The 15,716-nt window shown below is 40.8% G+C and overlaps 1 protein-coding gene across 2 annotated transcripts; it reads right to left on the minus strand.

The window, feature by feature from the left end:
* Nucleotides 1-107: 107 nt before the first annotated feature.
* On the minus strand, nt 108-11,530 carry LOC116335254 (ETS-related transcription factor Elf-1-like). 2 transcript variants are annotated; one of them, XM_031758897.2, is made up of 8 exons: nt 11,274-11,530; nt 7,314-7,729; nt 7,094-7,211; nt 4,284-4,388; nt 4,023-4,163; nt 3,859-3,933; nt 3,427-3,622; nt 108-2,365 (listed from the first exon to the last, which is right to left on the minus strand). In XM_031758897.2, the coding sequence occupies exons 2-8, from the start codon at nt 7,371-7,373 to the stop codon at nt 1,759-1,761; spliced, it is 1,302 nt and encodes a 433-aa protein (XP_031614757.1). In that variant the 5' UTR covers nt 7,374-7,729; nt 11,274-11,530; the 3' UTR covers nt 108-1,758. The 2 variants fall into 2 exon arrangements, with proteins under 2 accessions (XP_031614757.1, XP_031614758.1); XM_031758898.2 differs by lacking the exons at nt 7,094-7,211; nt 7,314-7,729; nt 11,274-11,530 and adding an exon at nt 6,673-6,828.
* Between the last annotated feature and the right edge of the window lie 4,186 nt (nt 11,531-15,716).

Genomic DNA, 15,716 nt, shown 5'->3' on the forward strand with positions numbered 1-15,716 from the left:
GCCTTTACTGATAAAGCAGAAGTTGAATGCACTGCTCAAATGCGACATATACACTCGCCAAGCTACGTCTACTGATGCTCCAAGTCTTCCAAAGGAACAATGATGGATTTCACACAATGACAAATGTAAATTTATTTCATATAATAGACGATTAGCTTTAACATCACTGGACTGCATGAAAGCAAACACAACACAGCATTAAAAAAAACAAAAACAAAAAAAACAAGCTCCACCTCTCCCTCTACTACAAGCTTACAAATCTATTAAGGTAAGACATTCCCAAGACACATACTGAAAAGCAAGGGGCAAAAAAACACCAAAACAAACAAACATGTTATAACAAAGTGAAAATAGTTCTGCATAAGAGTTCCCTGCAGGCACAGTTACTGCATAAGCATCTCTTTGCCAAGTTTAGCCTCTCAAAAAGCCAGCCTAACTATTCAGTCATATTTTTTTTTTTAAATTTGGAGTGAGGTGAAGTTTGTAAGCCGGCTTCGTGAGCCTACGCTAAGACCGGGCGAAGAGAAAATAATAAACTAACAATTTCACTTTTACTTCTTGCATAGAGTACATAATATGTGCAGCACAAAAATGCTTTATAAACCTGAGGGAAGGAAAAAAAATGGCATCAAAAGAACAAGCTTTCACAGGCATACAGTACACAAAGATCAGCCAAAACATTAAAACCACCAGCCTGGTAATATGTAGGTCTGCTTTGTGCAGCGATGCCGCTGCTGGCGCCATCTGCAATGCTGAGCTCGATGCTAAACCCACGTGAACGCCAGCCAAATATTGCATTGCACTGTAACGAAATGACCAGTGTTCACTTCAGCCAACACAGTGGTTTTAATGTTGAGGCCCTACGGTGCGTAATAGACGCATACAGATAGAGGATTCAGAGTTTAATATATGCACTCATATATGGATAGCTAGTGCACAAGAGAAAAGATAAATAGTAGCACTATAATTTTACAGGAGGCAGGGTGGCTACAAGGCCACTTCACTGGTGATTGTCACGAAGAAAATAGAAAAAAAGAGTCCCACGGTGTAGATAAACAAATAATAAACAGCGCAAGTGCTAAAATACTACTTTGAAAAAATAACAGTGATCCCTTGTTTTGCAGCAATCTTAAAAAACAACAACAACAACAATAATAATAATAACAATAACAATATGGAATGTTTTCCCTTATGATTACCAGGAATAGGATGGACTGACATCTTCAGGCACTTCAGAAGAAATATACAGCAGAGGTAAACATTAGTGCAAAGCCACTTTTAAGGCAAAGGAATGCTTCAGGACGTGATAGCATGAAGACACAAAACTAAACAACGTAGGAGAAAGTGAGAGCAAAAAGCAGAGAAGAAGGGCACAGTGTGGTGATAAGATAATTGCTTCCAGGACACTGGAGCTGAAGTGCAAGCAGAGAAAGCGTCTGCAGGCAGTGCAGAGAGGCCAGAGATTCCAGTGCATGTCTGTCTTTGGTGTTGGTTTAACAAAGGGCTACACAGAATGACAATAAGGCGAAATGATCAGATTTCAAAGCTGAGAAGGTAAACTGCTGTAAGATTCTGGTTCCTGTCAGCGCTGTGACAAAAGCACTGATCTGTACTTATGATCTAAAATAATATTCTACACCAAAAGTCCTTGTTTTTAAATCAGCATTGTCATAGCAAAGTGCAGCCCTGTAAGTGGTCCTGAGTCGGTGGAGTGTACAGGCATCTGTGTGTTCGATAGAAAGTGGGCACCTGTTATTTTTATTGGTCAGAGCTAATCAGAGACATGAGCTGTGGAGTTTTTGGTCCTGGGTGTGACTTTTTCTCGGGCATCTCCGGCACACCTTTTCTCCCTATGGCCACCTCGGCAGCAGCCTGTCGCTCGCACAGACTCCCCAGCAGCTGAGCCGTTTTGAAGACTGAGGCATGACCGGCGGGTTTCAGAGACTGGACCTTTTGCAGGTTCTGGAGCGTGCGTAGCATCTCAGCTGACACGATAGGCAGATGCTGTTCCTGGATCAAACTGGAGCTGGTGGGACGCAGGACGGTGTCGCGCTGAGCTGAGGGCCTGGGAGCGGGCCTGGTGCGCTGTGAAGCGGGAGCGCGGCCGGAGACGGAGGACGATTTCTTTGGCGGTGGCTGAGAATCTTCCTGCTCCTCCGCTGAATGGTCACTAGACGATATGGTACTGTCAGAGTCGTCGCTCATGCCTTCGTCGTTGACGCTGTTGTCGTCGTGGTCCTCGTCGTCTTCCTCTTTGATGCCATCTCCGTCGGTGATGTAAATCATGTCTTTGGGGAGAGAGGTGAACTGGTAAACGAGGCGCTGGCCTTCAACCTTATTCAGTATGCCTCTCTGGTAGTAGTACCTGCATGGAAAAAGCAGAAATCGACAGCTTTCAAACCTGCTACAGTTTTCAATCATTCACATCTCATTTGTAAAATCTAAAATAAAAATGACAAAAAAAACCTTTTTTTTTTGTCATCGATAAAGAGTCAAAAATATATTTTTACTCTTTCTTGGTGTACTGTGATTAGGTTCCATACCTGCCCCTTTCTTACTAACCTAGATTGGATAAATTCTTGCATTTATATACAAGTTAAATGAGTTAAACTTTAAAAACTGCTTTAAAAATTAAAAAAAAGGTTAAATTAGTACTGACAAGCAGCATCAAACTTGAGTAGACTGTACAGTAAGCTTCCATTTGATTTTATTCAGCTCTACTATTTATTAAACCTCCTGTTGTAAGAACAAGAAAACACAAATATTTTGAAATCTGCCAAAAGCTTTTTTAAAACTACAAATGACATGGTTACGTGTTAAACAAACAGCAAACTCAGTTCATCTTTTTATACCCAAAGTTGGGCCAACACACCAGACTTTTCTGAGGAGCCGGGAATGAATCAGGCATACCGCTCAAGCACTAAAACTACTTTTTTATGTTCAGCAATGTAAGTAAATAAGCGTTATTTGGCATCTTAATCAAAAAGTAACAACATTGTGCTATGTTGAAAATTCATGACTAACAACAATTATTATATTTCAGCATTAAAAATATCATTTTTAATGCTTTAATGTTTGTGCATGCTCATAGACTAACATTAAAACACTAACATTAAAAAATGATTTTGTTAATTAACAATACTGCTAATTTAGTGTTATTCTAATAAATTTGTTAAACATTCTAAACTGAAACTCTTAAATGTGCCATTACTTGTACAAAGCCAAAGCTAGGAAACTTGTTAATGGCTGTTTATGTCTTTGCTTTCAAGTTCTGCTTAATAAAACCCCCGAGTTAAAAAATAGGAAAATTAGCATAAATGACCTTAAAAAGCACTTATCATTATCATTATTATTATTTTTTCCAAATTACAGAGAGAGAAATTTCAAAGAACATTACAATTCCATCTGGGAGCTGCAGTGTTGTACCTGAGTGCTCTGCCCATTGTCTCATAATTCATATCTGGTTTGTTTTTGTGTTTGCCCCACAGCCTGGCCACTGCTTTTGAGTTGACCAGCTTGAAGATCCCCGCTTGAGGATTAGTCCATTTGATGTAACGAGGGCAGACTTGTCTATCTTGCAGCAACTCCATCAGGAACTGCCACAGGTAAAGGGTGTTTCCGCCTAAAGCGCATGAACGAAAAAGAAAAACAACAGATAAGATTTGGGTTAAATAACTTTGGTGAAGACCTACTTTCACAGCACGCTTCCCCAAAACAAGCACGGTTGCATAATTTTACTTGTGCAAAACTTGGTAGGGGTGAGGTGCACACACATTTATATCATTTCAGGTGCAGTCAGGTGACTTGTGCTGTGGTGTGCTTTTATAGGGAACAAGGTCTTGTTCTGTTTGACAATACCTTTGTTGTATTTGTCCTTCTTTACAGTAATTTCTGGCGTGGGAGACTCTGCTCTTCGATGTCGAGGTTTCCTGCCTGCACACACAGGCAGTCCAAAGTCAATCACAAACATTTTACCCTCAAAATTCTACCCGTACAAGAAGCTGAGCAGGAAAGTTACTGACTTTTCTTTTTGGACCGCAGCTGCGACCCAGGCTTGTTTCTGTGCAACGACGACCACTCTGACTGATCGACAGTTCCCACAAATTCCTCCCCCACAACAGGAGTAGTGATGACGTCGCCAAGCGATGGTAAGAAGGCCTGCGCTGCAGGGGTTCAGAAACAGATTTGCTAAAAAAACAGCAGCACCGTAATGCCTAAAAATAAAATCTTGCACCGAAATAATCAGGAAGCAGCGTGCTCGAGGTGAACACAGCTGTGCTTACAGTAGTGTTCCAGGGAGAGGGTGTCAGCGCACTCCATGTTGAGTAACGAGTCAGGAGAGACAAGCGTCTCCATGGTTTCTTCCTCCCCACTTTCACATGGCTCCACTACAAAAAATACAACCACAAAAAATTTATCAAAGAGTAAAACTTGTTTTGTTGATGTAAAATTGGAGTGTGTCCAATGCAAACAGTTACAACTATATAAGAGTGAGCTACTAAACAGCGTTTCCAGGTTCTCCTTAGCAACTGCAGATGTAGTTTCTATTTACAAGCTATTAGGGGTTTTTTTCTTACTGTTGGGAGAAGCATCAAAAACGTTATTGAGGTAAAACTAAACAGGCAAAGTTTAGTAACAATTATAATGTTTAGAAAGTGGGCATAAATGAATATAAACATCATGGCATTAAAAGAGACTGGACAGTTCTGTGGTAGAAGTTGATGCATGTGCTTTTGGACACTTGAAACTGTTGTCAGTGAACTCAACTCCTTTCTAGCCACAAAGGTTAAAACCACCATGCATATATTTATTTATATATAAAAACCCTCAACGTATTAGCAAATTTTAGAAAGGCTTCCGCTCTCTGTATGGTTCGAGCTTACTCTTATATAGGGCGTTTTTACTCTAGTAGAGCACTTTATACATACATGCCTCATTCACACAAGTATTTTTTTCTATGGCGAAGTGCATTCTGTCTAACATTCACATGCACTCATACTTCGCTGGACAGACAACAACTTCAGGTTCAGTATCTTGCACAAGGGTACTTTGGCAACCAGACTGGCAACCAGCCAGGAATCAAACCGTCAACCTTCCAATTAGTGGAAAATTACCTTCTGAGCTACAGTCACCTCTGTGACATGACAACAATAACCAGCACATCTGCAAGGGCATCACTAACGCTGAGTCAGATAAACAGGTTCTGAAGGACAACATAATGACTAACAATTTTTGTTTCACCGAGACAATCCAGACAATGTTCTTCACATATTAAAACAGCGTGGATCACTAGTAAAAGAGGGTGGCTATTAAACAGGCCCGTCTGCAGTCCAGACCCACCATCCATTAAAACATCTGAATACATTTTAAAATACAACAGAGGCATCAAACTGCTGAAATCCTTTATCAAAAAAATAAAACAAACAAATAAAAAAATGATAATAATATTTAGAGTGAATTCTAAACACTCCCAGAATGTTTACAGAGATTTTTATAGATAGATGTATATCTATTTTTGAGGGTAAATTATGAAAGACTACATTTCGAACCGTGTAATTCGCATTTGGTTATACAAAGCTATTTTTTGAGCTGTACTGATGTGAATAATTTTGATTATGTTTATATTTATTTATTCATTTGCTTCCTTTTGCACCTTAAAATAGATTTAATGAGCAGAATGTAGCGTGGGTACAGATAAGTACTGCTTCTGCTCAAGCCAAGTCATGACTTAGTACACAAAGTTTATAGTTTATATGTGCTGCTTATATGTGATGGCTGTATAAAAAACATCTTACGTGACAGCAAATAATTGCACTCTGTTACACTTCCCTTCTTTTGGGAATGAAAAAAAAGAAGAAAGAAAAACACACAAAACACATTTAATTATTATGCAGATGCTACAAACTCTTCCAGCATTCGTTCACTTTCATTTATGTTCACATCAGTAGCAAATGAAGTCAATTCTATAATTAATTAAAAAAACAAAACAAAACTAGAACAGAAGTACAAAGAATATTTGCCTCCAAAACACAGCCGGATAGAAGTGCACAGAGTAAGCTGGAATTCTTACAGCCAACAAAGAGCTTAGTGAAGTGCAGCTCTTGAGTAAACTCAGTGACACCCAGTCTCGGTCACTGACTCCAAGCAGTTTGACCTCAAGTGCTTTCCGTCCAGGTAAATAACACTGACAGACTCATATTCGGCTGCTTGTTAGCTTCACAACCACGCTGTGTTGTCTAACAGCGTACATCTCCCCACGTGCATGTCCTCGAGGCTAAACATGATCAAAAGGGAATCTGCGTGTGTGTTTTTTATGTGCATCTTGTTTGTGTGTGTGTGTGTGATGAGTTGCCCGTGAAGAAGCAGTGAGCTAGAAAACATCTGCTAGCTAACAGCTGTTTTGTCGTGGACTCGAAAACACTTTCTGCCGTCGGGAGAAGCAAACCCACAGCCTGTCACAACAAACCGCCACGTTTAGAGAAACATACGAGATGGGCTGCTGTCCCAAAACGGTTGTAACGTTCAAGTAAAGTGTCTGTAAATTATCCACAAGTGCTGCTGTTACTGTGAGCTAAAGTTAACCGAGCCTCCTCCTCGCCATGCGCCGATTCAGCTGCTCCCTCCAACCTGAACACTGACGGAAATATAACCCGACACGGCGATATCACTTACTTTTCAATCCCCGGACGTGTGAGGAACAAGCTATAGCATGTGTGCTGTAGCTCACTTTGACCACGTCTACATCCTAATATGATTCATTTAACTGTTGTTTCCCCCCCAGGAACCAGCCAGGAATGTTTTCTTTTTTTACTTCCTGAATTTCAGCGGAGGGTGGTCCATGTGCGCGAGGGGCCGAATACGCATGTGCAAAGCAAGGCTGGCTTTTTTTCCCGAAACCGCGAGTTACTTTTAATTTTTTAAATAAAATTTGAATAGAAACTTTCGTTTTCTTTTTGTGAAGAAAAAAAAAGAATTGCACCGTGTCGCAGACGACAGGGGATCTCCTATCATGAAATGTGAGCCTGACAGGTAAAGAAAGGCTGAAGTGAGTGCGTATGTGTTCTTGTGCTTGTGTGTGTGTGTGTGTGCTGACCTTTGACCAGCTGCTGGTGATCCTGTGACTGTTCACACGCTAGACCTGTATATGAGAGCAGGTGTGAATGTGGAACCTGCTCTACAATCACCGCAGGGCAATCTGTGAGACTCCCCAGCTGCAGGACACAAAAACGGCATGAAATTAGACGACATCAGAAGTTTGCCAGCAATTCTTCTACCCACACAAAGAAGTTCATCACTGTCTAGGTCTGACTCACCTGTGACATGTTAAAGTGGTCACTGGCAAAGTCAAAGATGAGCTCTGACTGTTGCAGCATGGCTGAATGTCCCAAAGCACACGTACAAACTCTTAACTGGGCGAGGATAGCATCACAGCGTCCCCTTGAAGTCTGGTAGTGAAGTGAACAGGACTGATGTGTTGTCGAATCCAGGCAGGTCCCGTTTCTGGAGACAATCCTTCCGATGAACACGCAGATAACTTGTCAGAGAACTTCCCCCTGGATGGGATGCAGCCTGCGTCCTTCCATGCAGCGAGGCTTGGTAGTGGTAGAGTGATGTGAGTGTAATTATTGACCAGAGACGCAGAGGCGTCACAGGAAGCCAGCGCTCACCCGCTCACTCTGCACCGGCTCTCAATGAGGAAGTACTAAACTGTCCTGTGGTCTGACTGAACCTGCCAGAGAAGAACAGAGAGGCACACACACACAAAAAAATATGTGGGTGAGGTGGGGGAGTTGAGGAGCTGTTAGAGTCAAAAACGAACACGCTGAAAATTAGGCTTTGAACAATTTTACTTTTTTGGGCATTGCCGAACATTTATTTGTTTATGTGTTTGAAATGTCTCTGGTCTCAGATGCAGAGAAATCAACATCGTAATTTGCTTCCCCCCTCTGTCACATATCTCATTCTTTTGCTCTTATCTGTCTTCTAAACTGGGCTAAACCAGCAACAGGAAGGAAGCGTTTGCAGTGAAATGTGTGTCTGGGCTGTGTGTGCTTGTGTGCGGTGTGAGTCGAGGGGGTTGGTTGGGTGGGTGACAACATCATGTCTTTGCACAATGTTCAGCTTTTGGCTTTCAGGGCCATTATGTGCACATTCCTCACGACATGACCGTGAAGGGGACGTTTAGCACAAAATTGCAACCCCCCACTCAACTCCTTTGCATTACTCCCTCTCATTCTCTCCGGGTTGCTTGTTTTTCTGTCCCTCCTCTTGTATCTGGCCATCACAACATTGTTAATTCCCTTGAATTCCTTTGTCTTCCCTTTGCTTCTAATGCCATCCCTTCTCTTCAGTCCTCGCTGTTTAATAATTCCCAAGTTTCGGTTAACCTTTAGCAGTACAGCTGCCTCCTCCTCCTCCTGCAAAAATCTACCGTAGGCTCCGAACACTGTTGCCACTCCGTCACTTACCTTCAGCATCATTGTTCTGAAGATCATCCTAACATTTAGGTTTTGTGGCACTGTGACCAAATGGCTTCAAAGTAAAGTCCATTCTAAACATTATAACCCTGTAAATCCTCTGTAACCTAAATAGTATCACAGGTCTTTTTTTTTTCTTTTTCCTTTTTAAATAGATGGAGAACGTGTGAGTTTTCTTTGTCTTGGTGTATGCGTGTGAGAGATAGAGGCAAAATATGTTTGGGTCAGTTATCACACAGGAAGCACAGCTCAGTTAGGAGGCACCGCTTCCTGAGTTCCTGCGCCAAACCACTGCCAGCATGTCTTTGCCAGCAGTGGTCCTCTCATTTTCGATTTCCTGTGATGTTTGCAGCCACTTGGCACTCAATGATTTAGGTGGGACATGAGTGAATTGGAGGATAGTTTACTCCCCAAAGCAAGAGAAGTTCAAGAAGAAGTCAGCAAGGAAAAGTCCTTTTTGTTCATATGTAATATGCATCACTTGATGTCAGGGCTGGAACCAGCAGTTTAGTGACAAAAAATTAATGTCACCAGTATCACTCTGTGAATTGTGATTTTTTTTAGTACTGTATTTTTCCTACAGTAAATCTTACGTGGTATGTTATTGTGGATTTTTAATGACTGTGACTGAGTTCATTTAAGTTCAATTCAATCCAGGTTTATTCATATAGGACCAAATTACAACAACAGTCACCTCAAGGCACTCTGTCCTGTAATTTTGACCTTACAGCATTAGAAAGAAATCCCAACAATCATACAACCCCCTAGTAGCAAGCACTTGGCGACACTGGAAACAAAAAACTCCCTTTTGACAGGAAGAAACCTCCAGCAATGAAGGGCAGCCATCTGCAACAACTGATTGGGGATGAGGGGAAAGAGAAAAGAGAGAGCGCAGGAGACAGACTACGGTGGAAAGTGCCAGAGTTTAATAATATTTTAATTATTTGAATGCGTTAATTTTAGATTAAATGCACATCTCAGGGTGAGGAAATAGGTGAGTGAAGAAGAAATGCTCATTACATCAAACCTGTAGGAACCACAAGTGAGAACAGCGATAATATGGTACTTTGAGGTCTTGATTTGACTGCGGTATCCTGTTTTATTATAGCGCTACATCTTGGCAAAGTTACTGATACAAATTTTGTTATCAGATAGTTTTTTATGCAAACACAATTGCAATAGCATAAAGCCTAATTTCAATATTAGCTGAGAAGCTTGCTGTGTCTTTGATCACTAAGCCATCTAATGGTTGCATAGCATGTGCTGTCGACTTGTAAGATGACTAAATTAACAATTACTTTGAAAAATGATTTTCATATTTCATTGTTTATCACTAGACAGACATTTGTAGCATTCGATGCTATAATTGTATACTGTAAATTAGCAGAATAACAGAGTAACAGTGTAAAATCATGGTATTTATAAATAACATTTCCATCGTGTTTAATACCATTTTAAGCAGAATAAATAGAGTTTAATGTCATATTATGACATATAGTAGTAAAATATTTGATGTAAGTTAATGTTTTTTTGATAATGGACATTTTAGTATGCAATGTAGTTAATGGGGAGTTGAATTAGTCATTCTCTAACATATTTCAAGATGGTTTTATTTTCAAATTATTATTACTATGATTAGGGTTTTTTTTACATTTTCTTCTGCCTTTTGTAGCCAAGCTAAATTGCATAATGAACATAACTAATAGCTTTTTTCTACGTCCTAACCTGTAAGTCTGCTCTGGTTATATAGCATGGCAAGTTGCCATGCTTGCGTAGTTCCAATGAATACAAGTGCAAAGTACAAAACATGAAGACTGCAGCTTGCATTTTCTGTTCTATTGAAGTAAACAAGGCGGTGAAGTTTCACTTGTCACACCCCAACAGAACACATTAATAGAAACATTTGTCCCTTCCTCTCTTTATTTTTTTTTTTTTAGTAGTAGCCACCAGGGCCTTGCCATTGTGCTGCCACATGTATACGTTCATTGTTACCGTGCCCTGCAGCCTGCAGTCTCTCACAGTATGTTGTGTTCATCAGCACTCTGGTCACATAGGTTCGTCTCTGTGGCCTCTGCACTGGGATCTTAGTCTGTGAAGTGGCTGCCAGGCCCCTAAGGACACTGATAAGCCCCCCATAACATTCATTCCCCAGTCTGCATGTGTGTGTGCATGAGAGAGAGTCAGAGACTGAGATAGAAAGCGCGCGGGTGTTTGACAGAAAGGAGCAGTGTTATATATATGTGTGTGCGTGAACTAGGCCAGGCTGATAACAGCATGGTAAGAGAGGGAGCAGCTGATAAGCCCCTCTTGTTGCTTGGGGTAACCAGGCCTTGTTAAATGAACGCAGTAAAATATGGTGTGTGTTTGTGTGTGTGTCAAGCACAAGAGATTTAGAGCCAGAGAACAGCAGAGGTGGTCGCAATACTGTTTTTACAACCTCCCTCGCGTGCAAACATGTGAGTGGTTTAGCCGTCACTGAAAGTAAATCATTGGAAAGGTCTTTCTTTCTTTCTTTCTTTCTTTCTTTCTTTCTTTCTTTCTTTTAATCTACATTTTCTGGCACAGCATTTATAGAGAGTCAAACAGCCGCGCTCCAAACCCTACACTCTCTGAAAAGTACTTTCACTTTCTCTTCAGCACATGTCATGCAGCATACAGTCATACACCCAAACGTCTTCTAACATTTTCTTTTGTTATATTTAGTTCTTTTTTTCTTTTGGTCTTCTTTCTGTGTGTCCTTTCTATACTATACAGAGTAGTAGGCCTATTGTATGGAATAAGAAGCAGTCTGCTTACCTTTGTGTTTACAGCTCGTGCCTGTATGTGACAGAGCAGCAGCTGCCTGCAAGATCCAAGAGGGAAACGGAAATTGTTCTCATTACTTTTGGCAAACACAGAACCTTCATCTGCTTACAGGCGTGGGATCAGTTCCCTCCTGTCAGTGTCTAGCCACCAGAGAGAGTGCGTCACGCAGACGTGAGATCACAGATCAGCGTAGATCATGGTGATTTTTTTTCTTCTTCTTTTTCTAGTCGTTGTCAGTTCACGCTTCCTCTTTTCTTTTTTCCAGAGAACTGAGCACCCCCCCCCACCAAACACACGCACCCCTCCCTCCCCTCCCATGCTGCGAGATCTCATTGGTTACCTGTGTTGTGAGTCAAGGTAACCCATAGTGACCATTGTCAGTGTGGAGCAAATGTAAACATGGGTGTATTTGCAATGTAAAGCAGCAGAGAGCCAAGCAACCAATCTGCAAGCAGCTGTGTGGACGCAGAGGGCATGTGTGTGTGCTGATGGTATCACTAAATTTGACCTCAGATTATTAGCTCACCATTAACTAAACTAAAATAAAAAATAGAAAGACATTTCAGTGTCACCTGTTGCTTTGTGCAGTTAATAATAACATCCCAGTGAAATGTAATCTGAATAATAGAGTTTAAAACAGGGGGTTGTTATAGCTACTCTGACTTTATCCAGTCCCAGACGCTCCCCAGTGGTAAAACTCAGCATCAGCAGCCTTCAAAATAAAAAAACCCCATCTGATCCACATTTTCATTTCCTTCCCTCCCTTTCTTTTTGTTAATACACAACAACGGCAACAGAGACAGCTTGTAGCCTATAAATCTGTGAGTGAGGCTCAGCATTGCTGGCAGTGTGTTTCTTGGAAGTCATAGATTTTCTCTTGAGGATGGCGTCTTCTGCACCCAGTCCCACTGCCTGTGCCACTGCTTTCAAGATTGGAGAATTCACCCCCCCCCCCCGTTTTACACAGTGAACAGCTGCCTTCTTTAAATTAATTTTTTTTTTTTTTTTAAACATGGCAGGACATTTTATACCTTTCACAGGGCTGGGTTTGGTTGGACTGATAAGGTGGAATAAATCAGACCTCTCTTTCATTCCTTTATTTCTTTAGTCAGTTTCCCAACTTCTGCAACGGCGGGCAGCTTCGTGAGGAATGTGCTGGTTTGGCTGAAAAACGAGGTTCACTCCCATAATGTTTTTGTAAAGTAGTAGAGCACACGATTTGATTATTACAATATGGGTTTGTGTTTATCTGTGTGAAAGACCGGGGAGAGGGGGGGCCATTGTTATTGTCACTGACAGTTAATGCAATGAATCTCAAATATTGGGTTCAAGAAATGTTTCCATTGTTTTTGCTTCATTTTTTTAAATTTGTTTTTAGGGGTGACGCACATTAGATTTTTACGGTTTTAAACGAGCACGACACCGACTGATTAAAAAAAGAACATGTTGACATTTTTAACTTGAGGAAAAATTAGCAAGAAAACCACGGACACATGAGCATGGATGCAGGAATGCAGCCTAAACATGGATATCCTCTGTTTTATTTCAAGCATTGCTCTTAAAATGCAGTGTATACATTACCCACAGTCCAGCTAGACTGCCAATAGTTCATATAGAGTTTAATGGACATATTAAGAGGGCTGGATAAGAGGCTGTATATTCCTTTTATTTAAAAGGAAGGTTATTTGATCCTCTTGTGGATCATATCAACATTAAATAACAAATGGAGACAGTCATTCACACCTATGGTCCTTTTAGAAAAACCAATTAAACTAACATGATTGTTTTTGAGAGGAAGCAGGAGTACTCGGAGACAAATGTACGGCAACTTTACAAACTTGAAACGGAAACAATCCAGCAGATCTGAACCCAGGGGCGTTTTGTCGTGAGGTGACAGTGATAACCACACTGTATAGACTCAATTATGGTTTATAAATTGTAGCCCAGTGACCCCAGTAGACTATATTTGCAGATTTATCTGATGTGAGCTGCGCACTGACAACTTTCACTTTTCCAGCATTTGGAATCCAACCTGCTCGCCATATGCGTATCTGTGACTGATGAATCGTTCTTTATCATGTACTCTAGCCCCATGGATTTGTCATCATGTTGTCAGACAAGCAAAAAAAAAAAAGAGGGGGGGAAGTGTGCTAACAGTGAGAGACTGTGACACAACGCTTGAATGTCCCCTGATGTAGAACTGAGCAGGAAATAGAAGGAAAGAAAAGCTCCAGAGTCCATGGAACGTCAGTCTGATGAATTCCTTCTGCTGGCCACGTCTGCTCACCTTCTGCCGCGTCTTCTGTTGCTCGGCGTGCTTGTGTTGTCTATGCATGTGCTCAAGTGTGTGACGTGTGAAAGTGACTGATGAGTTGCGCTTTTGTGTCATTTATCAGCCATTCCTTGAAGTGCAAAGTCAGTGGTGTGCGACCAAAAGAGATATCAAATTAAACAAAAGTGCAGAAAGCATTTTTTTTGTTTTTATGCACGTGCTTATTCACATATCTTCGTTTTGTGTTCTCGCAGCCAGAACGGGGATCTCGGTTTGCACTTGGTTTAACATTTTTCACTTGAAGTACTTCCATGGCTCCAACTGCACACACGTTTTCACACTTACAACAAAAGCATATTTTCTTTGTTCTTCCCAAATGTTTGCAGAATCTGTACCAGACTGAAAGCTCTCCTCCCTGTGCTCTAAATCCTGAATAAATATTAGATGACTAAGAAGGAGGCCAGCAAGACATATACATCAAGAAGTGTGAATACACCTTTAAATTATTAGACATCTGTCAGAAGCTGTGTATGACAGCTCTGGATGAAAATGCCTATATGGGTTCAAATGCTTGAAAAGTGTATGATGCCAAGCAATGATGTTTGCCGTACTCTCAGGCCAGAATTTGCCGAAAAGCTTCTCTTCTCAAACATTTGAAAGTGAAGTCAAAACATCATGCTCATATAAATGCTCCTAATTGTTTCTGAATGCAGTTTGCTGGCGCAGTCTTGCTGAACATGCTGTGTAAATATGCACAACGGCGAATGGAATTTGGTAGAAAAATGCAAAAGAATGTTTGGAGGAAAAAAAAAGAACAGAGACGGACCAGATCAGATTTATTCACACCCCAGCCCTTGAGAGCCAGACTCGAAACAATAAAGTCTGCAATCCAACACACATGTGTAGGTTTGATTATGATTATTTGGTGTCCACATTTACTCTGGATATGTGTGAACGTATTTCATGAAGCTGTCTTTCTTGGAAATAAAGACGTTTAAGACTTTGCGCGGAGGAACAACCACCTTGGCCTTATCTAATGGTTAAAAACTTACAAACAAACACAAACACATTTATGTTGTCTGATCAACCTGTATAGATAGAATATTATAAAATCTCTGGATCTGAAAAGTGAAACCACTATTTTAAAGCAGTCTTTCTCATAGCCAGTTGACGCCACTCAGTGCATAAAGAAAATGACCCCAATTCTTACTTTATAACTGTAAACACATTTTTATTGAGTGATGGACTCAATAGCTTGTTTTAATTTGTAAGGGCTTTATCTCACAATGTACAGTTGCAATTCTTATTGCAAATTGTGCTCACATTTAGAGTGAAGAACATGATACATGATCCTGGAACACCTTAAAGCCATACTGTTTAGAAAAGATGGACGTAGTCCCTGTGACATCATCCATCTACGGCTAATGATGTCATCTTTAAGTCTGACGTCATTAGCCGTTTCCAGGTCCAAACTTCGCTTCAGGTCCCAAAGTCAAACAAACACTGTGGCATCACTGAGAGCTACAAACTGTCTAAATTCTTTTATCTTTAATAAAATGATCAGCGTTGCTGCTCTACGAGCGTTGCTGCTCTACCAGGTGTAACAATTAAGTTTAACACGAGGCATCCATGAAAACAGAATTTATGAAATTTAATGGAGTTATAAGTTAGCAGGGTGTTAGCTCGCTAGTTTCTACCTAAACATGATATACCACGTTCTGACTGAGGGATTTCTGAAAAAATTAAAACGTACAGCTCTGCTATCACTTCCAACATAAATAAAGACAGGAAACTAAATAGCAGCAACATTTGTGCGGTTACTGAAGTTGGGCTATGATGATGTGCTACGTGGTGGCTAGCTACACAGCTATGGTTAGCACAATAAAACACATTAGCACAGTGAAGCTGGAGGATGAACGCTAACTTTTTTCCACTCGATAAAAGTTAACGTGAGGGTTAGGGACAAATGCAATTGGATTTTAGGATGCTGTAAACAGATCAAACTTCAGTCAAGAAGAACTAAGATAATCCATCCACAACACAAGGGTAGTCATTAATTTACTGCTGCATGGGCTGGTCTGTAGTTACATCGTAAGGTTTTAAAACTGAGCTTTAAAATGAACAATGGTAATAAAAACCGAAAGAGCTGACAGTGATCACTG

This window comes from Oreochromis aureus, linkage group 18 (genome assembly GCF_013358895.1).
Source record: "Oreochromis aureus strain Israel breed Guangdong linkage group 18, ZZ_aureus, whole genome shotgun sequence".
Lineage (NCBI taxonomy): Eukaryota > Metazoa > Chordata > Actinopteri > Cichliformes > Cichlidae > Oreochromis > Oreochromis aureus.

Coding starts and splice junctions, on each gene's coding strand:
- LOC116335254 (XM_031758897.2), bottom strand. CDS start 7,373: ATGCTGCAACAGTCAGAGCTCATCTTTGACTTTGCCAGTGACCACTTT. Junction 7,212..7,313: donor ACCACTTTAACATGTCACAG/GTGAGTCAGACC, acceptor TGTGTCCTGCAG/CTGGGGAGTCTCACAGATTG. Junction 3,934..4,022: donor GCTGCGGTCCAAAAAGAAAA/GTCAGTAACTTT, acceptor CTGTGTGTGCAG/GCAGGAAACCTCGACATCGA.